Source organism: Natrix helvetica, assembly GCF_964273705.1.
Source record: "Natrix helvetica genome assembly, chromosome: 6".
In the NCBI taxonomy this organism is placed as follows: Eukaryota; Metazoa; Chordata; class Lepidosauria; order Squamata; family Natricidae; genus Natrix; species Natrix helvetica.
In genome coordinates, this window is record NC_138553.1 from 32,339,673 (window position 1) to 32,367,503 (window position 27,831).

General features: G+C 40.8%; 1 protein-coding gene across 1 annotated transcript; it reads right to left on the reverse strand.

Annotated features, from left to right (window-relative positions):
* Positions 1–232: 232 nt before the first annotated feature.
* SHISA8 (shisa family member 8) lies at positions 233–26,205 on the reverse strand (the record flags this gene model as incomplete). Its single annotated transcript, XM_081956616.1, has 4 exons — positions 233–1,140; positions 2,149–2,298; positions 3,526–3,653; positions 25,670–26,205. 4 exons carry the CDS (start codon positions 26,203–26,205, stop codon positions 779–781), a joined length of 1,176 nt encoding a protein of 391 aa, XP_081812742.1. The 3' UTR covers positions 233–778.
* Between the last annotated feature and the right edge of the window lie 1,626 nt (positions 26,206–27,831).

A 27,831-nucleotide genomic window follows, 5' to 3' on the forward strand; every position in this document is an offset into this window, starting at 1 on the left:
ATCCTATAAAGTCATCCACTTAAATATGAGACTCATAATATTAAAGGAATGCAAACCATGTTCATTGTATAGAATATTTATATACAAAACCCCAAAATGACTTGTTAAAATATTAAAATCAATATTATATAAAGAAAAGGGAAGCTAAAAATGAAGGAAATGGCATATATTTTCTCACAATCCTTAATGCTTCCATTTCAGACTGTTTATTTTTACCCATTTATTATTAGATTTATATCATGTCTTTGTTTCCCCCAGAAATTTAAACACATAGAAATTTGAGAAGTAATATAATATAGAGTGAATATCCAAACACAAGGTACCAATTAATTATTGCATGAGTGATTTTTGTCTTTTGTTAGAGCACTGTAGGAATGGGAAGGGCAGAAACATATCCCCTCTTTTGACGCAGTTCCATGCAATAACAGAGTCCTGAAGGTTTCTCTTGGTATTGATGATTCTGGTATGATGATATGATGAAAAAGTGAATTAGGAAACAACAGCAGTGCATCAAGCAATAGGGTAGTATAGGCATGCTGGTTTCACCAAGCACGCTAACCAGGTTTTGTCAAATTGGCCTAATTGAACAGATGAGTTCTGTTACAATTGTAGACGATCATCAGCTCTGGCAAGCACTCTACTTTTCTCTACATCTTCTATGTTTCCTTCCAGAATCTAGGAGTGACACTTGAGTGAAGCAACTTTATTCCAAGCTGTCAGGCCCCACTTCACCAATTGCTTCAAAGGGAAGAATATAGGAATGAACAATAAATCCATTCTAGACAGTGACCTCAGTCTTGCTATTAGTGGAAAAAAGCCGTTGTTGCTGCACATAATGAGTGGGGGTTTGGCTGAAGACCTCAGGCAGTTTCTCAATGCTGAACTGACGCCTGGTGGCATAAGCTTGTCGTCGAAATTCAGGGTGGCCGTGATCCCAGCCCCCTTTGAAGACCGGGCTGCCTGCATTGGTTTTCATCACTTTGGTTTTCTGTCCTGGTGTCCCCAAGCCAATGAGAGCAGTGCCTTCTGGGAAAGGTGGGAGATCATTTCGATGAAGTGTTAGGAGAGAAAATGACAAGGTGCCTGATGATGGCATCTCCACCATGGGAAACCTCTTGTAGAATTCTTCTGGGGCACTTTCTATAGGGGAATATATGGGGGTGGGGAGGGGAGGGAATGAAAAGCAATTATTAAGTTGATAGAGATTTTAGTAGCTTTCCTGATGGCTACCCTCCCTAGCATCTCTACTCCTTTTTATTTTGCCTCTCTTGTTAGTGTCAGAAGAGGGTTAAGACTGTTATAATTAATTTAACCAATATTTAAGTCTTTCAACTTATTTCCAGAAATATGACAGCAGCTACAGCTTGAGCTATTCATGGCAGGCATTCTACAGCTTAGCCACTCATTGCTTAATATGTGTAAAACTTACCCAAAGAGGGAGGGGAAAACCCACATGTACAGGTGCATAATGCAGTGATTAATATGTGTTAAAGAGCAGCGAATAAACATTAAAGTATAATTGGGAACACCTCTTAGTCATTTCCTGGGTATTCAAAACACTCCCACTCCAGTAAGATTTAAGAGGCAGATACTCTTTGCCCTGTTCAAGCCTTTTTCGTGTCTCTAAAATTGTTACATTTTTAGTTCTGGTTGTTTTTTTCCCCTTCCCCTGTAATCAGGGTTGTCTATTTCTTCCCACCTCATCTAATCCTCTCTGACAGTAGTGAAATTCAGAAGCTATAACCCAGCAGAGTAGAATGTCAACAACAACGAGGTGATGTCATCTGGTGCACTACAATGGGGGTGAGCAAGCATGAAAACAGGGAGCTTCAGCCCAAACACTAAGGCAGTGTTCCAGTTCTCACTGTATTTGTTCAAATATTCCAATAGCAATAGCACTTAGATGCTTTACAGCCCTCTCTAAGAGGTTTATAGAATCAGCATGTTGCCCCCAACAATCTGGGTCCTCATTTTACCAACCTCGGAAGGCTGGAAGGCTGAATCAACCTTGAGCCCATGAGAATCGAACTGCTGAACCAGCAGCCAGCAATCAGCCGAAGTAGCCTGCAGTACTGCATTCTGACCACTGGGCCAGCACGGTTCTTGTCAATGCTATGTCAATGAGCATGCAAACACAATGGCACCTACCTACAGCCTTGAGAGTGGCATATTTGGCATAATCTGAAGCCTGGTTAGGCAAAACACTTGTCATTTGCAGCTGATTGTTATGTGAGTGTGATAGCCCAATCTGTGAGACTGTGGAGGAGTTGATCACGGCATTGTTCAGGTGTTTCTGATCTGAAGGCAAAAAAGGATGGCAAGTGTAAATTTAAATAGCCCACCTTAAGTAACTTTACAATACATTTGCCAGCCCCTCAAACAAGTAACACACATTGGTACTTCTTAAGTTTTGCCATAGTCAGGGGTGAGGCAGTGGAAGGAAATCAGAAATTGGCATTTAAATACCATGGGCAAATGAGAAAGGAAGAGACAGCTCTGCCCAATCACGAACTGAGTAACATTGGCCAAAGAAGCATACCACCCCTTTTTGTATAGTGTAAATAAGAAGACACTTATTTGCAAGATAGACATTTTAAGCATGTATTATTTGGACAGAGTGGATCTTTTGACTAGAATCTGTTTCATACTGGCAGAAAGAATCATCTACTGATGCATGGAGACTGACTTAGATACCTACTCTCGTGATAATAGGCTGCATGTCTCTGCCCCAAAGACCCATATTCTACTGCTCCAGAACATCAGAATGGAATGATTTAAGAGACACAACTACAGCCAAATCTTCCCTAGCAACACACCTTGACAAGTATTTCTAAAGTTTACTTATTTACTTGTGGATATGCCAACCACAGCAAGAAGGCCAACAGTACAACTAATGTATTGTAGATGAACTATAAAAGCTTAAGCCACTAGTTTTGATATGTTTAAATGGCTCTTTCCAGAATTCAAAGTCAGAGTGGCTTTGTTGTCTGGCTGTTATAATGTAAACATAACCAGAGCCTGCCAGGTTGGAAAAAGTTGTCATATATTAATTTAATAAAAACAGTTAAAGTTCCACAAAGTTCCATTTACCAACTTGGTATAGTGAGATGGAAGGAAGGGAGAGAATGGTAAAAGCATAGAGATGGCATTCCCTTTTCAGGCTACCTATTATCTAGAAGCGATATAGTTATAGATGTGTGCCAGAAGTGGTATTCAGCAGGTTCTGACCAGTTCTGGACAACCGGTAGCAGAAATTTTGAGTAGGTCGGAGAACCAGTAAATACCACCTCTGACTGGTCCCGCCCCCATCTATTCTCTGCCTCCCGAATCCCAGCTGATCGGGAGGAAATGGGGATTTTGCAGTAACCTTCTCCTGGAGTGGGGTGGGAGTGGAGATTTTACAGTATCCTTCCCCTGCCATGCCCACCAAGCCACACCCACAGAACCGGTAGTAAAAATGTTTGAATCCCACCACTGATGTATGCAGATGTGACTGCATGGAGGCGAGGAAGCAGATTATCTTACCTTTGTTACTTGAGGGAGATCCCCGAGAAAGGCTATCATCAATCTGGACCTGCACACTGCTGATATGACCATCAGGCAAGTGATCAGATGAGCTATGTCCAGGTTGCTTTAGAAGATCTGTGAGTGTTCTAGAAAAGATGGATGAAGAAGTTACTTGCCAACCGTCTCATGAAAAGATTCTTGCTTATTTGTATCCACGGTCCCTGAAGCCTCCGGAGGGCCTCTGGGGAGGCTCTTTTCGCCCTCCCCAGGCTCCTATAAAGCTTCTGGACCCTGGGGAGGGCAAAAAAAGCATGTATGTGGCCTACAAAATTCCAGTTGATCACTAGGTGACTGCAAAGAATCTATATGTTACGGTGAAAGACCGAAATCTGGTGAATGTCGACATTCACCGGTGAAAGACCGAATATTTCTTTACATCGTTTTACATTCGGACCTTCACCGGTGAATGTCGACATTCACATAGTCGCTTGGTGTATGTCCGAAAATACCCTTATCCTCTCAACACCCTTACCCTAATCCCCTTACCCTAATACCTCGGCTCCTCGCTTCCTTTTAAGCGTCTTCTATTCGCGGAGTTTTTTTTTTTAAACCTGCGATCCTTAAGAAGACGCTTAAAAGGAAGCGAGGAGCCGAGGTATTAGGGTAAGGGTGTCGAGAGGATAAGGGTAATCCTCTCGACACCCTTACCCTAATCCTCTTACCCTAATACCTCGGCTCCTCGCTTCCTTTTAAGCGTCTTCTTAAGGATCGCAGGTTTAAAAAAAAAAAAACTCCGCGAATAGAAGACGCTTAAAAGGAAGCGAGGAGCCGAGGTATTAGGGTAAGGGGATTAGGGTAAGGGTGTCGAGAGGATAAGGGTATTTTCGGACATACACCAAGCGACTATGTGAATGTCGACATTCACCGGTGAAGGTCCGAATGTAAAACGATGTAATGAAATATTCGGTCTTTCACCGGTGAATGTCGGCATTCACCAGATTTCGGTCTTTCACCGTAACATATATACTGTATGACCTGCATACATTTCCCTTTGGCTAGAGAGGAGGGATCCACTTCCCATTTTAAAAAATAATAGTAATTTACTCATAAAGAATTAACTTTGGAACCAAGAGGCACCTCTCAGAACACCTTGCTGATAACTGGCTGCGAAAGGTGATTGACTGTGTCAGGAAGCTAAGAGAAGGGATTGGAGGATATGAACTGGAATATATGCTTCACCATAACACAATAGCCATAAATCGTGTGATAGTCCTAGATCTAGATCTTCCCAGTCACAACCCAATACTATATTACGCAATTTAGTCTACATTCTACTCCACAGTTAGATTCACACAACGAACAAAGGTTTAATAGCAACTGCAGTTGACTGGGTTCATACAATATAAAGGTAAAGATAAAGGTTCCCCTTGCACATAGGTGCTACTTGTTCCCCACTCTAGGGTCGGTGCTCATCTGTTTCAAAGCCGAAGAGCCAGCGTTGTCCGAAGACATCTCTGTGGTCATGTGGCTGGCATGACTAAATGCTGAAGGCACACAGAACGCTGTCGTACAATATACTGAGCTATAAAACTTGCTTTACAAACAAGTATTATGGCTGGTTCAAATATGGGTTAACCCAATTTAAACCAACCATGTTAAAATGATTGCTGTTGAACAATGCTATTCTTTTGTCAGACGAAGTCCAGCACAAGTGCTGCATAATTTTCAGGGGCACTTAGGAAATGAGGTGCAGAACAACCTCGCAAGAAAATGATGACAATTTGCAACAGATGGTTTGAAAGGAATAAGATAAACTATTTAGAGGAAAATTCTATATTTGAAAGATACCAAATTGTCTTAAAAGGATCTGTCCTGGATTCTCATTTTTCATTCCCTTCTAGGACTTTACGTTTTTAATAGGTGCTAATTTATACTTACTGGGAGTTGAACTCGACTTGAGAGATTATTTACCTAATTTCAATCAATTTTTGTAGAGTGTTAGGCTACAACTGGAAGGACAAAAGTTCAAACCTCTCTCCTGCCCTGAAGTCACTAACTTTTGCCCTCCCTCTTCCCTCTAACATTGTTGGTAGCCAAGACGAGAGTCTGTACATTCCAGGAACAACCAAGCAAGTGGCATAAATGTAATAATATTAAATTGAATCATTCTGTGACTCACCTTCATGCTTTCAAGTGGCAAGGACCTTTGTTCCTGTGATAAATGAGAATTGTTTATTTCACAGTGGGGGAAGATCTGACTGTTTGTATCCTGGCAACATTGTAAAATTCCTAAAATTTCCCCAAAATAAGATCTAAGGGATCATAGAGGGCATTTTCTCCATTATTGGTTTAAGATATGATATTTGCAGCTGCAGCAATGGGTGTCTACCCAGCCTCTGCAGAAATACCATAAGACCATTTCTTACCTTCTCAAAACCATCTGTACTTCTGGCTTTTTGGTAATCTTAGCTTGTCACTAACCATGGGCCAGGACAAGAATTGATTGTATTTGGTGAACGCATTTATTCTGACTTTTGAATTGCCCCATTTTCTGCTTTCATAAAGTACTGAACTATAAACAAAGTAAATGGCCTGGGCTTGTTAAGCCATATAAACCAACCAAGGTGAAAACCAACCAACTTTACCCATTGTGTAAACTATGCATTTAACTGTCCTAGTTCAAACAGTTGCACAAACAGATCTTGAGACAAAATTAAGATATCCATACCACATTTGCTAATGCAAATGGATCAGTTTCATGCAGATAAAGGAGACCAAGACAACAAGCACCACTTCCTCACCGTCAAATTGATTCCTGTGAATTCCCTGCACAATAAATACACAATGGTTTTTTTTATAGCAGCAGACATCATAGTACCTGTCTAATGAATTGAAAATAGCTGTCTCTTATTTACTGCAGGAATGTGTTCTGAAGTACACTGTGACTCCCCTAACAGCAGATATGTTTTTTTTAGAAGTCTGTACAGTATTATTTTTTTTCCTAAGAAATACTTAAAGTTACAATACAATACAACTCAACAGTAGAGTTGGAAGGGACCTTGGAGGCAGTGACGTGCGGTGAGGTTTATGACTGTTGAGGCACTGACACAGTGCTGAGTTTCAAATATTTTTAGACTTGTGGACTTCAACTCCCAGAATTCCACAGCCAGGCATGCTCAGTTCCAATTTAAAGCGACAGCATTTGTTTTTCTCCTTTGCTCCTTCTTTCTTTTTCTTTTTCTTCTCCTTCCCCTCCTTCCTCCCTCTCTCCCTTCCTCTCCCTCTCTCAAACACACACACACACACACACACACACACACACACACACACAGAAGTTGGATTGGACTATCTCTCCTACCCCTTCCCTCTCTCACTCACTCTCAAACAAACCCCCCCACACACAAAAGTTGGATTGGATATCTTTTCCAGTGGCTTGAAAGCAGCTCCTCTGCCATCCCCCCCCATTCCCCTGCTGCCTTTCCCAAACACCTCCACCATTGCAAATGCAGCCTGCTGTCTGGGTGGGAAATGCCTGGAACACAATAAAGCCCACTCACCACCTCCTGCTGGCAGGCTGGGGTGAGAGGAGAGGCAGAGAAGCTGGAGGGGAGCCGAGCCGAGCCTTCCAAAAGAAAGAGGCTGGGGGGAAGTGTGTGTACTACAGCATGACTCTTTGCCTGGCTTCCTGCCTCCTCCTGTGGTCTCCTCAGTGCTCGCTTGTGCTCTCCCTCCCCAAGTGTAGTTTGATTGCAGGTGGAGCCACGTTGCCTTTTCAAACTTGTAATCAGTGAAGCTGGGCTAGATTTTTATATAGTTTTATCCAGCTGTGTGTGTGTGAGAGAGAAATGAATGGGGGCCTGGGGAGGAAGTCACTACACTTGGGGAGGGAGAGCAGAGTCATCCACGGTGAGGCAGCAACTAGCTCAACTTTTTCCTTTTCCTTTTTTTTTTTTTTCATGATGAGAGTGGGGAGGCTGTGCCTCACTTGCCTCACCTGACTGCACGTCACTGCTTGGAGGTCTTCTAGTCCAATCCCCTGCCTAGGCAGGAAACCCTATACCGTTTCAGACAAATAGCTATCCAACATCTTCTTAAAGACTTCCAGTGTTGGGGATTCACAACTTCTGGAGGCAAGCTGTTCCACTGATTAATTGTTCTAACTGTTAGGAAGTTTCTACTCAGTTCTAAGTTGCTTCTCTCCTTGATTAGTTTCCACCCATTGCTTCTTGTTCTACCCTCAGGTGCTTTGGAGAATAGTTTGACTCCCTCTTCTTTGTGGCAACCCCTGAGATATTGGAACACTGCTATCATGTCTCCCCTAGTCCTTCTTTCTCTTAAGCTAAACATACCCAGTTCCTGCAACCGTTCTTCATATGTTTTAGTCTCCAGTTCCCTAATCATCTCTGTTGCTCTTCTCTGCACTCTTTCTAGAGTCTCCACATCTTTTCTACATCGTGGCGACCAAAACTGAATGCAGTATTCCAAGTGTGGCCTTACCTAGTTGTCATACGAAGGTTCATCAAAGAATTCATAAAAAGGTGGCACAGACATACAAGCAGTATTAGATTTACAGACCTGCTTACGAATCACAAGCAATATTCTACTACCAGTTCCTCCTCGCACGATGCTTCTGTCCTTGTGCAGAAGTGTCCGGGAGGGTGGGTGGAGCCTCCCGCCACAGCCACTACCCGTTTCACCGATCCAAGGCAAACTGGCAGAAACCCACCTCTGGTACCGACTAAACAATTTATTTATGAGCTCCCCTAAAATGACCCACTGCCAAATTGCCATCAACAATTCTTCCAACCAGAAAGTAATAAAAGAGAATATTTGTAGCTCAGGCATGAAATGAAGGGTCCTTAGTGCTTTCTGAGCTTGGTTGTTTTCTTGCACACATTTTATTACTCAAAGTAGGCAATATCATCTGTGCCAGTGATGATGGCACCTGTGTTGGCATCCTTGGGTTGTCTAATAAGTTTGTGAAAACAGACAGTACATGAATTAAAAAAAAAAAGCCCAATGGCAAAACTGTTGTTACAAACTATATAAATGATGCAGGCAAAAGAAGGGACCAGGGTGTTAAGGTGCAAAGCAAAATAGCTAAGGGAAACTAAGGAATCACTCAATTAATCCCTCAGAGTGTGTAACCCTCCCCTGTTTCAGGGAAAATAATTTTCATATCAGCCATTCCCGCTTAGTATATTTTCTTGATAGGCAGTGGTTTTGCGCGCGCACATTGCCTCGTCTTCTTATTTATTTAAATATATTTTTCCTGCACAGCCACATATATGTGATGCATCTATGCACGTATTGAAAGAGGAAATCTCTCTCTTCCGGAGGAAAATAAAGCTCTCTGGGTCGCATGGCAACTTTCTCAGGTGGGAGATCTTAGACCTCATTTCAAAAGCTTTTATACCTGGAACATGGTGATAAAAGCCAGCCTCAAAGAGGAACCGCAATGGCAGCACTCAAGGGCTGTCTCTGGGTGGAAAAGAGGTGCTGGCAGAACTGTCACTTCTGTGGTCAGCAGTTTGAGACGCCCAGAATCTAGATGACCACCAGAGTTTTCTACAGATCTTTACGATTCTAGTGGTTGCTTTTCACAGTAGATGTTGAGGCTGCTACACTTGCCTGCAGCCCTCTTTCACTGGGCAGCCCCCACCCACCAACCCCCAACACATTGTCCTAGGCAAGAGCCTTTGTTCCTGTATGGGTCACAGTGAGCCATAATGAGCAGATGATGACCATACAGGTAGTCCTCAATTTATAACAGTTCATTTCGTGACTATTCACAGTTACAATGACACTGAAAAAAGTGACTTATGCTGGGAGAGGAGGAGCCAATGTTGCGACGAGACAACGTGCGGTCTCGACAGTCAGAGACCGCCGTTGATACTTTTACTGCTGCATGGTCCATATAGACCTAAACTGTCCCGAAGAGACGGTGAACAGGGAGACAAATCCTTGCTGGTCTCAGGGACATTGCAAAGTCCCTGATTGACCCAAGGGAAGCTCTCCAAGCCGGCGGTAAACAGACAGCCCCAGGGTGACAAAGTCGGAGACAGCTCTGGAAAGAAGGCAGTGAAAGTGAGTCCATCTGGTGAGATTTTTTCTTTGAGAATGATTGCCCAAAGAATTTTTAAAAAAAGATAAATTAGTCATTTAAGCAAAAGAATAAAGCGGCAAAATTTATCTTTATTGGACTGCCTTAGAAAGTTTTTTTCTTTTTTTCTTTGTAACAATGTTTTGTGGATTGAAGTGATTGTAATGTTTCTCGTTTCTCTTCTTAAGTGAATGAATTGATTTTTTTTCTTCTATTCTTTGCTACCTTATTTTTTGGCTGAAATAAAACCTTTTTTTATTCTACCAATCCTCCCTACTACTGCTTATTAAACGTCATTAAAGACATTTAAAGACCTTTGTTTTCCAGAAGCTTGGAAAAAAAAAAGAGAAAGTTGAATCTGTCACTCGGAAGCCAGAACTTGTTTTTTTCCCCTGTTTTGAAACAATGTATCCTTTGTTCTCTCTCCTTTGATTTTACTGACTCTGTAACTGGAGGCTTTGCAGCTTACTCGTGCAGACTGATAAAGAGCCAAGGGCACGGACTATTTTGGCAGGTGCTTTTGTGAAACATCTTGGCAAAGGAGGGAAAAGAAAAGAAGATAGAACCCTTCCTTTTTGAAAAAATTAAAAGAACTTTTGCTTAAGTCATTTCAAAATAAAGGTATTTATATATATAAAAGAGACATTGAAGGCTAGAGTGGCAGTGGAATTTAGACTCTTTTTTTCTTCTTTTTCCTCTTTTTTCTTTTTTCTTCTTGGAAATATGTATCAATATGCAGATGAAGAAACCCTAAGTTTTCAAGATTTTTTGGTTGGAATTCAAAACATATTGAAAGGATTTGGGAGATTTGAGAAGTTGGATAGACTATTGTCTTGTACAGCAAAAGATAAAGGGGTTGGAGACCCAAAAATTAAAGAAGAAAATGAAGATATAGAAGATAAAGATAACAGATGAACTTACTAATGGAGCATTCATAAGTGAAAGTGGAAAAAAGGGAATTTGGAAAAGTGAATTTGATAATCTGGAGCGCTATTCCGCATGTCAAGATATGAAATTGATGATGGAATTAAGAAGAGAAACAGTTCCAGAAATACATTTGATAATCAAAGACACGCTAATTTCAATACCAGTTCAAGGGCAACAAGATTACTTGAGAGATCTTTTAAGCAAAAAAGTGCAGAGAGAAGTTTTTAAAAACCTTATAAAGAATAAGAGAATTGACAACAACTGGCAAAAGAGATAAGACTGTTCTGTTACTGGAAAGATACAGGTTGATAATGAATGTTGATAATAAAAAACTTAGTTAATTTTTGGTGATTAATAAGTAGGATGTTGTAGATGCTTTTAGATTGTTTCTTTAAATGTTTATTCATTAACAAATAATTCATTACGATAATAATAATGAAATAATAATTCTAACTAGTAAAAGCAACTTGGATATAAACTACAAATTGAGACCTGGAAAAAAGACTTATTAATTTTACTAACAAATTTGTGTTTAGATTTTGTTATAAAGATGTAATCTTTCTTGGGTATCTATAAACATTATTAACAATTTTTTGTTTAGATTTTGTTATAAAGATGTAATCTTTCTTGGGTCTGATGAGAGGAGATGTGATATAAATAGTAAATAATTTTTAGCTAATTATAATAATAATAATGAAATGTTAATGGATAATGTTTATTAATTGATTTTTTTTTCAGAATATGTTATAAGAGGGTAACTATTGGAGGTTTATTGGAATAGTTAATGAATGCCAGTAGGTGGTTGTGTCTTTAAATACAAATGACTCCAGATAAAAGCACGTTTAAATAATCCTCGTTAAATGAGAATGGTGGTACATTGATAGTAAAATACATAAAGATTTTTTATTTAAAATGTACAATTCAATATGAAGGAAGTATAAATAATGATTGTGGTAGTAACGCACGAAATCTATTTGTAACCAGCTGACACGCTTTCTACAAGATGTAATGAAGGATGATTCTTTTTTTGTGTGTTTTTGTTTTATTAAAACAATTAAAAAAATGGGGGGAAAATGACTTATGCTTTTCATACTTATGACCATTGCAACATTCCCATGATCATCTTCTTCTTCCTAGCGTATTCGGTTTTTCGAATCGTTGAACACCACTTTCTATGGTCAGCTGCGTTTCCAGGGTTTTGCGTTTTGGACGCCCGCGAGGTCGCCGACCATTGACTTTTAGTTGGTAGGCAGTCTTAGCAATGGTGGAAGGTGCTGTTTTCAGGATGTCCATACCAGTGGAACCTGATTTCTCTCGTCTTCTCTATAATTGGTGCCACACCACAATGTTGTCGAATGTTGTCATTTGTGTTGTGGTCAAGAAGGGAGATGTCTGATATCCAATGGCGCATTCGCATTTCCATGGCATGGAGATAGCTTTTGGTCCCTGTTGTTGCTGCCCAGCATTCAGTGCCATACAGTGCAACAGGGCGGATGGTTGTCTTGTTGGTTGTCTCAACATCCCCATGATCATGTGATCAAAATTCAGACACTTGGCAACTGACTCATATTTATGACAGTTAAAATGTCCCAAGGTCATGTGATCACCTTTTCAGACCTTCTGACAAGCAAAGTCAATGGGGAAGCGAGATTCACTTAACAACTGCATTACTAATTTAACAACTGCAGTGATTCACTTAGCAACCGTGGTAAAATGGGGCAAAATTGACCACAAATGTTTCACTTAGCAACAGAATTTTGAGCTCAGTTGTGGTTGTAAGTCAAGGACTAACCATATTTGTTCTCCCCCCCCCAAGACGGAAGGCATAGCTGACCCCCAAGGCAGCTGCAATACCTGCCTTGACTTTCTTAGTGTCACTGCTCTCTGCTGAGCTAAGCTGCAAAGTTGATGTGAAAAACACCATGGCTGTCTGGTACGACACAAGTCCTCACTGCTGGACCTCTATTTCTTGTCTTTCTCTTGTGACCCATGGGAGTTGAGGAGGCAGCTTCTTCTTCTTCTTCCAGTTTCTCCTGGAAGAAGACTCATCGATTGGCAAAGTTTTTAATGCTAGGGCAGTGATGGCGAACCTATGGCACGTGTGCCACAGGTGGCATGCGGAGCCATTTGTCAGGGCATGCGAGGTGCTGCCCTGTCAGCTGGCCAGTGCGCATGCGCGCGCTGGCCAGCTGAGTTCACTTTTTTTAAAAGCCATTTTCGCCCTCCCCAGGCTCCAGAGGCTTTATAGGAGCCTGGGGAGGGCGAAAAGTGCCCCCCGCTCCCCCAGAGGCCCTCCGGAGGCTTCATGAGCTTCCCTGACGCCTTCAGAATGCTTAAAATGACCCTCTGAGCAAACCGGAGACTTCCTGTTTGTTCGGAGGGTCGTTTTGAGCGCTCCGAAGGCTTCAGGGACCGTCTGGAGGCTTCCCTGACGCCTCCCGGGGGAGTCCGGGGGAGGCTGTTTTCGCCCGCCCCAGGCTCCTATAAAGCCTCTGGAGCCTGGGGAGGGCGAAAAAAGCATGTAAAAATGGGGGGGTCACGCCTGTAGTGCGTGCATGCACACTGGGGGGGGTCGCGCATTGCATTATGGGTACGGCACACCCACACACTACCCCCCTGCGCTCCCCCCACTTATGGCACGTGAGCCAAAAAAGGTTCACCATCGCTGTCCTAGGGCGTTTGTTGTACTAAGCTTAGACCTCAAAGGCATCCCTATTTTAATGAGGCTTGTTTATCTCTTGAATTTGTGGATTGATCTAAACTGGCATAAGGGAGGAGAAATTTGTATCATCTCTGTCTAGTTCAGAAATAAAGCTAGAAGAAATTCTGTGGTGATAATAAACTGTCCATCAAAAAAAACAAAACCAGTAAATATCTAACAGCAGAAGATGACATTGCCTTCAGCAGGTCTTCCCTCCCTGCATGGTTAGAGCTGAAACTGGTCACAGACCTCTCATGAATCACTGCCAGATGAGTGAAGGGCTGTTGGCAAGCAAGGGTACAACGAAGGGCATAATCAGTGCTGGCACAGAGAAGCAGTTCACTGATGAGGGCTTCCCACTGACTTTTGAATTATGAGGTTGGGAAAGTACTCTGCTAGGGTTGAGGAGAAGAAATCAGAAAAATATCAATGGATTCAGAGGCATGAGTCACATTTAAAAGTCAACATAATTTAATAAGCAGCATTCAGAGTAATATTTCACGTTTTATGTGCTATTTTTCTAGCCTTTTCACATTAATAAATTATACTAGGATCCGGTCCTTGTTATGCTGGTCAAAATTCCTGCCAGTTAATAACATATTCTCCTGACTCTCACTGCTGTCATACAAAATGTATTGTCCTACGTGACTGAATGGGTAAATATTTTAAGGGCAGTGATTGGCTATTCATTAACCAGTAGTATCTCTATCTTAGCCTCCTTCCAGGCATGTGCTCATGAAAATGTATTCTGAGCACAAGAATTTACCACTGACAATCAAGGTTAGTCTGCTCAACTGAAACAGAGAGGGAAGTGACACAAATAACACACTAAGGAAATGGCATGGACAATTCAGAGAACATCAGAAAGTGGTTAAATTATGCCTAAAACATGGGCTGGAGATGAGACATAATGACCATAATGAATCATGGCAATAAGATGCTGTATAACATTCCAGTTGCTAGACCATACCAGTGATGCTGTGACAAGCTAATGAATTAAGGTCATTGAGCTTTCATTGAGCTAATTATATCAGTGTCTTAAAAGCTCATTTGGATTAACTGCAAAAACAGTTGCTTCATCATTTGCCCATTATTTCTGATGACGTGAGATCACACACATGGGAGAAATGGAAGAGGTGCTAGGAATTCTGAAGCAAGACTATCAAGCAAGAGATGCTATTGGTTAGAGGAAGAAAAATGTGGCAGGAAAATGTAAAATGAGTAGGAACCTAATATCAGAACAACTGATTTAATTTGATGGCTGAAGGAAGATCCTAACAAGTCCTGAATTAGTAAACTATGGTACCTTTAGCATCTATTCCACCTGGAGACTCCTGGGAGGGGTGTGGTGGGCGGGGCTAGTCAGGGGTGGGATTTGGAGGTTCTCCAAACTGGCCATAAGGTTAGCTATGGGTTCTCCCAAACCCGGGTGAAGCCAAAGCAGCTTACCATTGGAAAGATCTTGACAGACTTGAACACTGGGTTTTATTCAACAAAATTCAATTCGATGGTAAGAAAAGTAAAGTCTTACACTTAAGACAAGAAAAACCAAATGCACAGGTATAGAAGATGGTACTTGTCTCAGCAGCAGTAACTGAGAAAGGGATCTAGATGTCCTAGTGGACAACCACTTAGTATGAGCCAATGGTGTGATACAGCTACCAAAAAACCTAATGCAGTCCTAGGCTGCATCAAAAGAGAGATAGTATAAAGATCATTGAAGTGTTAGTACCACTTTCTACTATTCTGGTAAGACTTGGAATCCAGTCTGGTCACACACACAAAAATAAAAATGCTGAGACTTTAGGGAGTGTGCAGACAAGAGCATTGCTTCATCCATTAAATCTTCAGTACTTGAAGTGAGACTCTTCCCAGAATCATCAAATTCACTTCCGGTGGTTGCATATATTAGCAGCTGTGGTTTATATATAGCCTTCCTCCTGTCAGACGGCTACGTGCATACCTGCCTTTTGCAGAACAATTCCTATTCCTGATCCAATGTAATTTTAGGTAAAAGCTCTCTATCTGGAAAACACAAGGACATAACATAAACTGCAATATTAAGAACCCAATAGAAGCCCTGGTAAGTTTTATCAATGTGTGCTACAATTTCAGGGTTGTTTAATCAAAACCCTGGGAAAAAGGGAAAACCTGGCCATGCTCACTTTCCATCATTGCATTGCCCACGGTGACCTTTCTTTTCCTGAAAGGTTAAGCAGAGTTTTGCTTATTAAAAGATTGCAAGTAATGACTTCTTCTTTCATAGGAAGGAAGTGGATTAATAGACTAAATTTCCCATCAGGGTTAGAGAACCTAATCCCTTAGGTTGTTGTTGAATTCCAAATCTCACCTGCCCTGGATAACAGCACAGTATAGTGAGAACTGAAGCCCAGCTACAGCTAGAGCAGTGATGGCAGTAATTTTGTTGTCATGTGCCGAAAGCGCGTGCGTGCGATAGCGAGCATGGCCGCACCCATAATACAATGCATGTGGGGGGCGTGCCCCTGCACCCCTGTGCATGCACGTGCAACATGACCCGTGCATGCGTGTGCAATGCCCCCATGCTCCCCCTGCGCATATGCCCTGAGCTCCCGTGCTTCCCCCTTCCCCTCCACATGCACGTGCCACCCCATACCCCATTTTGGGTCTAGTAGGCCTCCCTGCAGCCTCCTGGGAGCAAAAATGTCCTGTGGGGCGGCCTACACTGCCCCTGCATATGCATGCTTAACCCCGTGCATGCACGCATGCCTCCCGCATCTGCCCATTCCCCCACATATGCAGAGCAGAGCCCTGAAAATCAGCTGGCTGGTGGGCAAAGGCTCTGCGTGCCATCTGTGGCATTTGTGGCATAGGAGCTAGAGAGCCATTGATTCTTGATCCTGTGCTTTTAGGGAAAAGTTTTAATGGGAACCCAATCCACATTCCCTACATGTATCTAAGCACTGGATCAAAGGACTTTCCTTCGTCTGTCTGTTTCTATGTTTTCTGAATCCACTCTTTCCCAGTTGGACAGGAAACTTATTATGTTCACTTTATTTCACAGCATTCCCTAAATGTGATGCCTCTCTAACAACATAGCACCTTGCATTGAATTTCTTTGAGGCGAGATAGAGACATCATGTCACTACCAACCAATCAAGCCATTTCCTAGGGCAACTATGCAGCACTGCCAAGTTCTAGCTAAAGATAATATTAAGACAAATATAAAGATACAGGAAAAGTAATGTAATGTATTATAAAAATATCAAAAGAGGTTCGAGAATAAATGATTGATTATAAATCTAGTTAAAAATATGCAAAGTGATTAAGCATATTTAGAATATACATTCAAATATTAATTTATATCATTTTAATAATTTTTGAAAACAACATTAAGGTTTATTTATATAGCTACTTCTCTTGTTGCACGGTGTTTATTTTCACTCTTTCTATTTTATGACTTACAGGAAATGGTATTTTGAAAACACAAAAATGGCAAAACCGATTCCATTCTGAACACTGTCACTGAATTCAGTTGAGTTAAATTGAACTAAATTGAATACTTTATTTGGCCAAGTGTGATTAGACATACAAGGAATTTGTTTCCCGTGCAGAAGCTCTCAGGGTACATGCAAAGCAACAGAATAATAATAATGATAATCATGCTGATCACAATAATCATATAATAATACCAATAAGAGACGGGAGTAAAGAAGATAATAAGGATAAATAATAATACTACAGCCATACTTCATGGGTAATACACAGACATTAGATATACATAGTCTTTGAATTTTCATCAAATCAGATTTTGAAATCGTGAGTGACATGCATGGTCATAATAGGATTAGAAATGTTGGGTTGGTCCACATTTTTAAACAAATGGAACAATGTCTAACATTTACCACATTAACTTGTAGAGATAATATAGATATTGATTCTGCAGATCTTCAGTTTCTCAATGAAGTTTTGTGTAACTATATATATATTAGGAAAATATGTGTATACCATAAACCCAAAAAATAAATTCAAAATTCTTTTTTAACTGCACAAAAATTTAGAAATGTGATTAAATGATTAAATACGTAAAGAACAGAAATATGTTTCCTATATCACTACTTACAAATTGCTATTCTTCATTCATTCAGTACTACAATGTACTTTTACCCACTTTAGAAATACATGTATATTATAATCTACTCCACAGTCATACCATCTGCTTAGAGATTGGTTATCAGTCCTACTACCTTTCGCTGCTGGCTTCTTGGCTTGCATTACTAGGCTATCTGGCTTGATCCCAGTTGCATCTCAGTGATCAAGTCCTTATTTAGATATTATCAGTAGCCACCGCTATTTCCATCTCTGAACAGAAGAATTCCACACATTGTCTAGAGTGTACCAGTATTTAGTCCCTAACAATAACAAAAATGTAAGGATATATTTCCTTTTATCGTCAAAAGTGTATCTTAATAACCTAGTTCAGAAAAAATAATTCTGTGGTAAAATTGTTACCTGGGTTCCATATATCAACTTTTTCTGAGAAATAAGAGATTCCAAAATTCAGAGTTAGCTGATTCCTTTTATTAAAAGGTAAAGGTTTCCCTTGCACATATTTGCTCCCAACTCTAGAGGCGATGCTCATCTCCGTTTCAAAGCCGTAGAGCCAGTACTATCCAAAGACGTCTCTATGGTCTTGTGGCTGGCATGACTAAACACCAAAGTGGTCCCTATTTTTCTACTTGCATTTTTACATGCTTTCGAACTACTAGGTTGGCAGAAGCTGGGACAAGTAATGGGAGCTCACTCCATTACGTGGCTAGGGATTCGACCCGCCGGACTGCTGACTTTTCTGATCGATAAGCTCAGCGTCTTAGCCACTGAGCCACCGTGTCCCTTTTTCCTTTTATTAGGAGCAAACAATATTTTTTTAAAAAATAATTATTTGTTAATTTTAGTTTCTGCCTAACTCACCATGGGGCTATTCTATGCTGGAAGAGGGTATGAGACCTTTTTGAATTCCCCACAATTCTTCTTTATCGGGTTAAGTAGTTCAAAAGCAGGCAGAATGGAAGAAATAGGATTGGGGTTTTTGGATGTTTTGGATGTTCTGAGACTAGCTGAAAGTTGTACCAAAACTGGACGATAATTAGATGCGTAAATGGGCTTAGAAAACAACATGTGCTTGTTATTTTGCTTTCTGCTGAGTTGAATTTTGCATGAAGAACAAGGAATTCCTGAGAATTAAGACCACTATTAGTTGAGAATCATTATCTCTCAGTGATTATGCAAAATAGTGCAATATTTCTGGTTCTATTGAAAATGACTGTACCTGTCACCCAGGAATTCCAATCTGTAACTCAGAAGTAGAGATCAGAAATCATTCATTATGATAGCACCATTTTCAATAAATAAGGGGACTGGAGACTAAAACATATGAAGAATGGTTGCAGGAACTGGGTATGTCTAGTTTAATAGAAAGGAGGACTAGGGGAGACATGAAAGCTGTGTTCTAATATCTCAGGGGTTGCCACAAAGAAGAGGGAGTCAAACTATTTTCCAAGGCATGTGAGGGTAGAACAAGAATCAATGGGTGGAAACTAATCAAGGAGAGAAGCAACTTAGAACTGAGGATAAATTTCTTGACAGTTAGAACAATTAATCAGTGGAACAGCTTGCCTCCAGAAGGTGTGAATGCCCCAACACTGGAAGTCTTTAAGATGTTGGATAGCCATTTGTTTGAAACGGTACAGGGTTTCCTGCCTACGCAGGGGGTTGGACTAGAAGACCTCCAAGGTCCCTTCCAACTCTGCTATTGTATTGTATTGTAAGCATAACAAATGTTATTCCATTTTTGTGATGTTGCATGTGGAAATGCTCCCTTACTTTCCTGGTTTGGGGTAACACATCATTTTCTCATTATATTAACCTTCATTAAGGAAGTTTGTTGGAGCATTAAGAATATTGGGAACCCACACAAACATCAAGGTTAATGTAAATAAGAATATTATCTGCACCACTGGATTAAAAAAAATACAGGAATGTGTTTAGGAAGCTTTTTAACACTCGGTTCTACACTCTCTCACTCTGACATCATTCTTAGCACTTGGCTAATTCTGGGAAATGTTACCCTTAGTGCATTTAATATAAAAGTACCTGAAATAAAATAACTTGTAAAACGTGCATTAATCATAATGATGCTATTTTGATTCTTCCTTTGCCTCCTCTTGCCATCTAAACCAACTTGTCACCTGTCCTTTAAATAGATTTCATTCTGCACATATGTCACCATACAAATAAAGCACTGGTGCCTTATTTGGTGCCTTATCACCAATCAAAGCTTCCCTCGTCTGGGCAACAGAGCTTGTTGCCATTAATTCTCACAATTGGCAGATTTGACAGCATTGTTTAGGCCCAAGGCATTATATTTATATATATCTTATTTTGCTTTTTTATGATGTACGACCACTTCCTACACCTCCATATTTATGTCTGCGGCAGCCTTGTTTCTGATTCAAATATCATAAGAAGCTAGAGTGTGATATATTTAGTTTTTGCTTATGTTATGCACAAACCCAGCTATCACAGGGTATATTGTGACTTTTGTGACTGACTTATGGCATGTGTAAACTTTATGCTGCTTGAATGTACATGCATGCCTGCAATTATAGCAGGCTAGATACGCCTCAGATAAACTCCTGTATCTTCACCTACAAGATATGCCTTTATTCTTGTATCTTCACCTGATCCTAGGGAAATCACATTAGATGTGCTGCTATCATGTCACTTTTATTCCATACGAGATCAGCTCCTGGTACTGCACCATTTCTCCAAAAAAAGAAATGGAACTCCTGCCCTCTATCGGCTTCTTCCATTTGTTGTAGTTTAGCAGAGTGGCCAGGACATGTTATAGGACAGCGATGGCCAACCTTTTCCGGACCAAGTGCCCAAAGCGTGTGCATGCAAATGCCTGAACCCCAAAAATGCAATGTGGGCATGGCCCCCATTCATGCGCTCTGCCCCCGTGCATGCGCGACAGAGACCTGAAGACAAGCTAGCTGGCGGGGGGGGCACGCACATGCACAGCAGAGCTGAACTGGGGTGACGGCTTGTGTGTCCACAGAGAGGGCACTACTACGTGCCACCTCTGACACGCGTGCCATAGGTTCCCCATCACGGATATAGGATATAGGCTAAATTCCCTATCAGAATGAGAATACTGATTCTAGAAGAAGATACAACAAGGCTTATACTCTGCAGATTAAGGCAGAGTAACCAATGAGACTTGAACACAATGGGAGAAAAAGGAAATACCAGGATGACTCTGGCAGGAATACACACCTGTAATACAGAACAAAGCAGAGTTTGGGATATAAAAGCACAGCACAGCTGCTTCCTTCCCTTGTAAAAGCTTATATGTGACCAACTGGATAAAGTTTTCCAGAATAATGTAATTTAGGTTTTCTAACATGTTTTCAAAGTCATTCAGCAAGTGCCTTGAACCTCCTGCTGATTGGTTGAAATCATTGGCCCAAAATGGAGGACACCAGGGCTTGACATAATCCAAACCATTCAACAACACCGTGGACTGATTTACAAAGGTCTTCGTTTCTCACGTGGACCTGATATCTGTGAATGACTACTTTCAGCATTCCTCACTCTAATACCTTTTTGATTTGGAATATTTCAGAATATCGTCATAGACAAATTCCTTAGCAGTGTCAAATGTTAAGTATCTTTCCTCCCTTTCCATGTTCATAAACTGATCTCCCCAATATTCTATAGGTTTTAGAGTCTTATTGGTTATTATACTTTTTAAATAATTAGAAATTAGCTACCAGCTAATAGGTATGTTACTACTGTACAGAAATGTGTGAATAATCAATGTAGAACTGTACTTTAATAGTCTTCCTTTGCCTTGCAAAAAGTAAACAAAGTAAGTTATCTACACTAGTTCTTTTGTAAACAACTCCAGATAAATGAAGCTACTCATTATTCCAGAATAAATGGTTTTAGAAGTGCAGTTTTAAGCCTTTACAGACTGGGTCTAAATATTTTTGTGCGTGGAATTAAACGCAAATAGTTTCCGACTTCATTTAATATGAATGATTCCTAACATAAGCTAAAAAACGTAAACTATGTAGAATAAGAATCCCAATTCTTGGCACCCATCAGAATGATGGTATTTAGTTTTATTATCCCTGGATGGATGTTTAGAGTCCATGTTGGGTAAAAATGATGGGAACTGTAGCCCAACTTACTTGGAAGCTACTAAATTACTGAAGCTTAGATGCAAAGTGTGAATAAATTAAAAGATTTGGTTCTTCCTCATTCTTGCCTGGCAAAATGCAGGTAATAAAACACTAGTTTTATCCTTTGTTGAGCAGAATATTTCTCTTCATTGCATTAGCTACTTCTCCAAACCATACAAAACTCCAAGAAAGTTCAGCAATTGCTCTTTGCATCAAGGTTGACAAAATCACTTTCATTTAAATTTCTACTTTCCAGCCAGACATAGAAAAATAGCTCAGCACAGATCCCAATTTCTTTTCATATTAGACAAACTGTATCTAAAATATATGTTTTTCATTTATTATAAAAGTAGACTAAAACAGTTTTCAAATTTTGCCAAGCATAGAAAAATATGTTTCTATTTCAAGTTCTACGAGATGTTCATTCATTCATTCAAAACAAGCTGTGTTGGCCCCAGTTGTATCTAAATGTTACATGAACTAATTTAGGTAATTAAAATAACACCTTTTTGCAAAAATTAAAAACACCGTATCCTTCTATTTGTACACCTTTATTTTGGAGCACAACAAAGTGTACTGGTGTGTTTCGCTGGCCAGTAGTACATTAGCACTGTATCCTTAGGCGCACTGATACATCTTCAGGTATTTGTCCTTATATGTCTGAAGCAGCAAAATTTGGGTAACAACCTAAGCCATTATATTGTCCAATTTTAATTTAGTTATGTGTCAATATAGCTATTACGCTTTGTAAATAACAATGGTACTTTGTGTCAAATTTCTGTAGTTATACAAATCATTATTAAAACAAACCATGCTTTAGTTCAATGTACATTATGCCAATTCAGTATTTTCCCCCAAACAGCTACAATTTACCTGGCAAAATATGCCCTTTTTATTCTCTCCAGAGCAACAAACCCCCCTTCTCCCCCAAAGTAAGAGAAAGCCATTTCTCTACCTGGAATTATTTTGCTCTCTCTTCTTCTCTCACTGTAGTGTCTTGCCTTCTTCTTGGGCAAGGAGCCCAAGAAGTAAGTAATTGAAGGACAATTACTCAAAGAATCTAATTAAAACGAGATTCTATTTCTTCTCCATTATGCATGCAAGCTCAGCCTTCTTTTAAAAATTCTGATCTACTCTGTACAGTTTTCAACACTTCAGTAACAGGATATGCCTTAAACTTTATATGTATTAAAAGCCAGGGATAGCAGAAAGTGATAAATAATATACTGTATGCTTGTAGATTCTGGCCTGATTTAATTCCCAAATGTCTGATAAGTACAAGTGAAAAATTTCCCTTTAAATTAGGTTGTTGAAAAAAAGAATTCCAGGTGTGAGAGAAAAATAACTTTGAATAGAAAGGAAATTGGAATTGGTTGCTTTTTCTTTAAACTGTTCAGAAATTCCTAGGCTGGCTATGTGCTCAAAATCACCCTGACCTTAATTCCAAACCCTCTTGCCAGCCCAATATTTTGCATATCTAAGAATTCAATTGATAGCTCTTAGGTTTCACACCACTAATGCTGCTCACCCAACAACAGAGAGACTGCTGTCAGAATTGGAACTTCTCCTGGATTAGGAGAGCCTGTCATTTGGTGTCAGCTAAAAATGTCACAGGTAGTCCTTAACTTACAACCATAATTGAGCCCAAAATTTCTGTTGTTAAATGAGAAATTTGTTCAGTGAGTTTTGACCCCTTTTATGACCTTTCTTGCCACAGTTGTTAATTGAATCATTGCAGGCATTAAGTGAGTAACCCAATTGTAAAGTGAATCTGGCTTCCCATTGACTTTGCTTGTCAGAAGGTCGCACACTGTAACCATCATAAATATGAATCATTTGCCAAGAACCTGAATTTTGATCACGATCACGTAGCCACGGGGATGCTGCAAAGATTGTTAAGTGTGAACAGCTTTTTTCAGTGCTGCTATAACTTTGAATGGTCACTAAATGAACTGTTGTAAGTTGAGGACTACCTGCATTTTCTTGGTGGCTATAGATCAGAGACCAGGATCATGATATCAGGGAAGGCTTTTTAAGGGAGTTGTTTTAAGCTTGGGGACGTATAAATTTAAATGGATTTTTTTGGGGGGGGGGTTGGGGTCCCCTCTAAGCAAAAGGTGGATACTTTATGGAGAGAACTGCTAAATCATAGGAGAGATTCCCTCTTGAAATGTCTCAAAGTTTCCACCTGCGTTATTATCGAAATCCAGTAAGTAAGTAAGTTAGTAAGTTAGTAAGTAAGTAAGTAAGTAAGTAAGTAAGGAAGGAAGGAAGGAAGGAAGGAAAGAAAGAAAGTGTGGGTGAGTGTGTGTGGTGTGTGTGTGTGTGTGTGTGTGTGTTTGTGTAGGAGTCTATTGCCTTTTGATTGGCAATACATAATACGTAATCTCTTCGGAAACAGCTACCTAGCCCTTACCCACCAACTTGAATTTTTACAGCAGAGCAGAAGTTACATCCTCGCCTAAAGAAGAGGGCTCCCCGCGAAAAGAGCCAGAAGGCCGGGTAAGCGTTCCCTTCGGACGAGCCCCACAGAAAAGAGCCATTGCTACCGGGGGTCGCCCTTCGTGGCCCTAGAAGCGCCTACTAGGGCTGCCGAGCTCCCGCCCACTCGCGGCTGCCCACCCTCTGCTTGCTAGCCGCTCCGTGGGGGCAGCCGCGGGGTCAGCGGAGGCAGGCGGTGCAAGCCGTTGGAGGGGCTTGGGTTCCGGGACCCCGAACGAGCTTCTCTTGCGGGGGCCAGGAAGCCTCGGACTGTGGCCGGGGAGGAAAGAGGGGGAAAGCCGCCTTACTCCATCCGGGCGCCAGAACCACATTGACAAAGGTTGCGAGTGCGACGCGGCGGAGGGGCGGGTGGGCTCGCCTCCCGCTTCTCTTCCGCGCTCTAGTAGTTCATGGCGCCCGATTCCACCTACTCGACTCCCGCAACCACGGAGCAGGTTGCTAGGCAGGCCGTGTTCGTGACTCGTCAGCCCGCGCGGCGTCGGAAGATGCAACTTTCCCTTAAAAGGGGGGGGGGGGGCTTTCTTTCTCTTGCTGCGGGCGGGCGGGCGGGGGGAACCTTTGGAGAAACTCCGGCGGGGGTTGCAACTTGGCATCATCATCATCATCACCACCACCACCAACAACAACAACAACAACAGCATCATCAACATCATCATCATCATCATCATCAACAACAACAACAACAACAACAAACAAGGCTTAAAGGCGAGCGAGTGGGAAGAGGGCCACACGCGTACACCCGTTTGTACGATGCAGAAAGAGAGTTTGCAGAAGCCGGAATGTAAGAGAATATAATGGGGAGTAGAGTAGAGCGAGAACCAGAGCAAGAATCGCCCACCAACTTCCAAATAGCTGGCATCTTGTTGTTTGACTTCTTCAATGATAGAGGTAACCCCTGCCCTTCTTGCTTCCATTATTATAAATGCCATTCATTGCATCCACTTCAGTTTCCTATAAGGCTTTCTGGCCGCGAAGTTTGGAAAGTGCCTTTCAAACTTTCTCAACTGCCTCCTTCAAATAAATTCAGCTTTGAACGCGTTGCTTGTACCGTGTTTTGAAATGGTTCTGCAGTCTATCAACAATCTGCAAGGATATTTTCTTAGAATAACCACGTCCCTTTAAACACAGACACTGCCCCATTCAAACCTTGCTCAGTTTTCTACATTTGTTTTGTTTGCTTTAAAACCGTGTGGGGAAATACAGTGCATGTTAAAGCATTGAGATTCTCTCTTCATATACTTAATGACAGCATTAACTTTAATGCCAATCTTGTCAATTAAGGAGTATACCTGTCCTGGTAGCACTATTCTTCAGCTCTTTTATTGTGAAACTTTTCACAATTACATTTTATAGAAATATGGACTTTTAAAAAAATCTATACACCCTCTCTTTTAAAACAATGTGTTTTGCTAAGCATAATTTTTTACTCATTCCATCTATTTGCATGATCCTGTTCTTTACCAGGCCCTTCTGTGAGTCTATTTTCTGAGAATTTGTTTGGACGTAAACAAAAAGGTAATTGGGGGACAGGGTGAAAATGGAGAAAAATAATAGATTTTAATTCACTTTGTAAAATTTAACACCCAGAGAGTGAAAATAAAATACACAAGGAACATATTTGAATATCAAAGGCTGTGGGGGAAAATTCCAAATAAGATCAACATAAGGAATACCGGGTGAAAATGTATTATAATGCTTTACCTGGACATGGTAATCTCAGCTTGAGGGCTCTGGGATTTCTCCAGTCCCAGTTTAGTGAAGATACCCACCAGCACCATGATGGCCACCACACCACAAATAATGTATACAATCATGTTGGTCTTGTCCTTGGTAGGATTCTGAGGAGTCTCATCCACTCGAGGTGGTGGTTGGCCTGTGTTGACCCATTCTGGTGTCTCATAATTCGAACAACCACTTTGATCAAGTTTTCCACTTGTGAATTGGCAGCAGAAGCGGTAACCACAAGTTCCACAGCAAAAATTGTAGATCCCTGAATTGCAGTTAAATGGAGGATCCCACTGGCCCATCACATCGTAATAACCAAGGCACCGCTCTCCCCCAGAGATGGACTCTGTGGGGGCTATAATGGTGTCTTCCAAGATGGGACCCGAAGTGGTATTGTCTTTGACCTCCACCTGCAGTTCTGGCTCAGGTTTCTGAGGATTAAGTGTTCCAGTCCAAACTTGTCCTGGATCCATAAGAACCAAGCAATAGAATCCAAAAATACACCGTTCCATCTGTATGCCACTCCAGCTCCTACTAAAATTGCTTTCTCTATCCAAGACTAACTTACACAATAGAGGAGACCTTGTTTTGTTTAGCAATGCAAGAAAGAGGATTTAAAAAAAAAATCCACTCAAAAATGGAAAGATAATACATTTCTTTGTAAGTCACTTCTAGTGGAGAAGAGATAGACCAACCACTTGGTTTTTTTTTCTCCAAAGCAAATGGCACTATTAAAATAAATCCTCTAGTCCAAGAAAAAAGAAAAATGTGGAATGGGTGGAAGTATGGTTGGAAGCTGAAAGAAAGGGATGAGAGTAGAAGAAATCAATATAATATATAGCATCATCAGAAGACAATCTCACAATTTTCTGTGCAATCCCAAGAGGTAGTAGATATGCAGTCCTCCTCCTCTTCTTCTAGTAGCAAGTATTTGGCTTCTAATGTCATTTGAAAAGCTTTACTGAAAACCTTCATGGACTATATTCTTGTCTTGACTCGAACCAAATCCTGAAAGCAGCCCTTCCCTTTCTCCTTCCTTCTGTCCCCTTTCTCTGAGACACTGTGCTTTCTGGAGGGGAAACAATTCTTTGCACTACTGAGAAGGGAGGGATTATCAAAGGGGAACGAAAGAAAGAAAACAGGAGGGGTGGAGGGGGAGAGAAGGAGAGAGAGTATAGGAGGAATAAAAGCAGTTCTTACTTCTCTTTGAAGTCAGACCCACAAGTGCCTTGTTCATTTCCAAAGCAGATCAGGCAGAATCTTCAGGTTTTCGTTCTCCATGCAGAATTTGGGTAAGACCCAGAAGATAGTTGCCATCAGGCCAGGTTGGATTCAAGAGGACGGCAACAGTGACAGTGCCCAATGATGCTAGTGCACAAGTGTGAAGAGCTGGTGAACAGCTGGCCAATTTCTCCTCTGCCTGCCTCTTCCAGGCAATGTACTAGTAGGGGATAAACTGTCCAGCAATTCACCAGATTAATCCTTTATAGGGGCAGAACAGGAATAGTAATGCTTAAGGAAAAAAAAACCTCTGACACTATAGTATCTGTCTGGCAGCATCACTTGCTCTTTCATGTTTAAGAATAGAATTGTAAAAGTACATTTTAAAAAACTTTCCCCCCCATTTATCGATTATTGTGAAAATAAAAATCAGTTTTTGATTCTTTTTAGAACTAAAGAGTACTCTGTGTGTAGAATGTGAGAAGAATGCATACGTATGTATGTATGTGTATATAGATATAATACAGCCCAGGTTCAAATCCCAGTAAGGGTATGGCTAGCTGATGAGAGCTAATTAGCTCGAAATAGATCTATACTAGTCTCCCTTTATTTATTTATCAGTACAAATACAACACACACACAAACACACACACACACACACACACATAAATAAGGAAATATCTACAGCAATGTTTCTCAACCTTGGCAACTTTAAGATGGGTTGACTTCAATTCATAGAATTCCCCAGCCAGCATGGGAGTTGAAGTCCATCCATCTTGAAGTTGTCAAAGTTGGGAAATACTGATCTATGGTATAACTTTCGAGCCAACTAAAAAGGGAATCACACAGCTAGGTGCTGTAAAGTATCATCACAATCAAGGAAATAGTTTCTTCCGATTTCTTCTTTGACATTAACA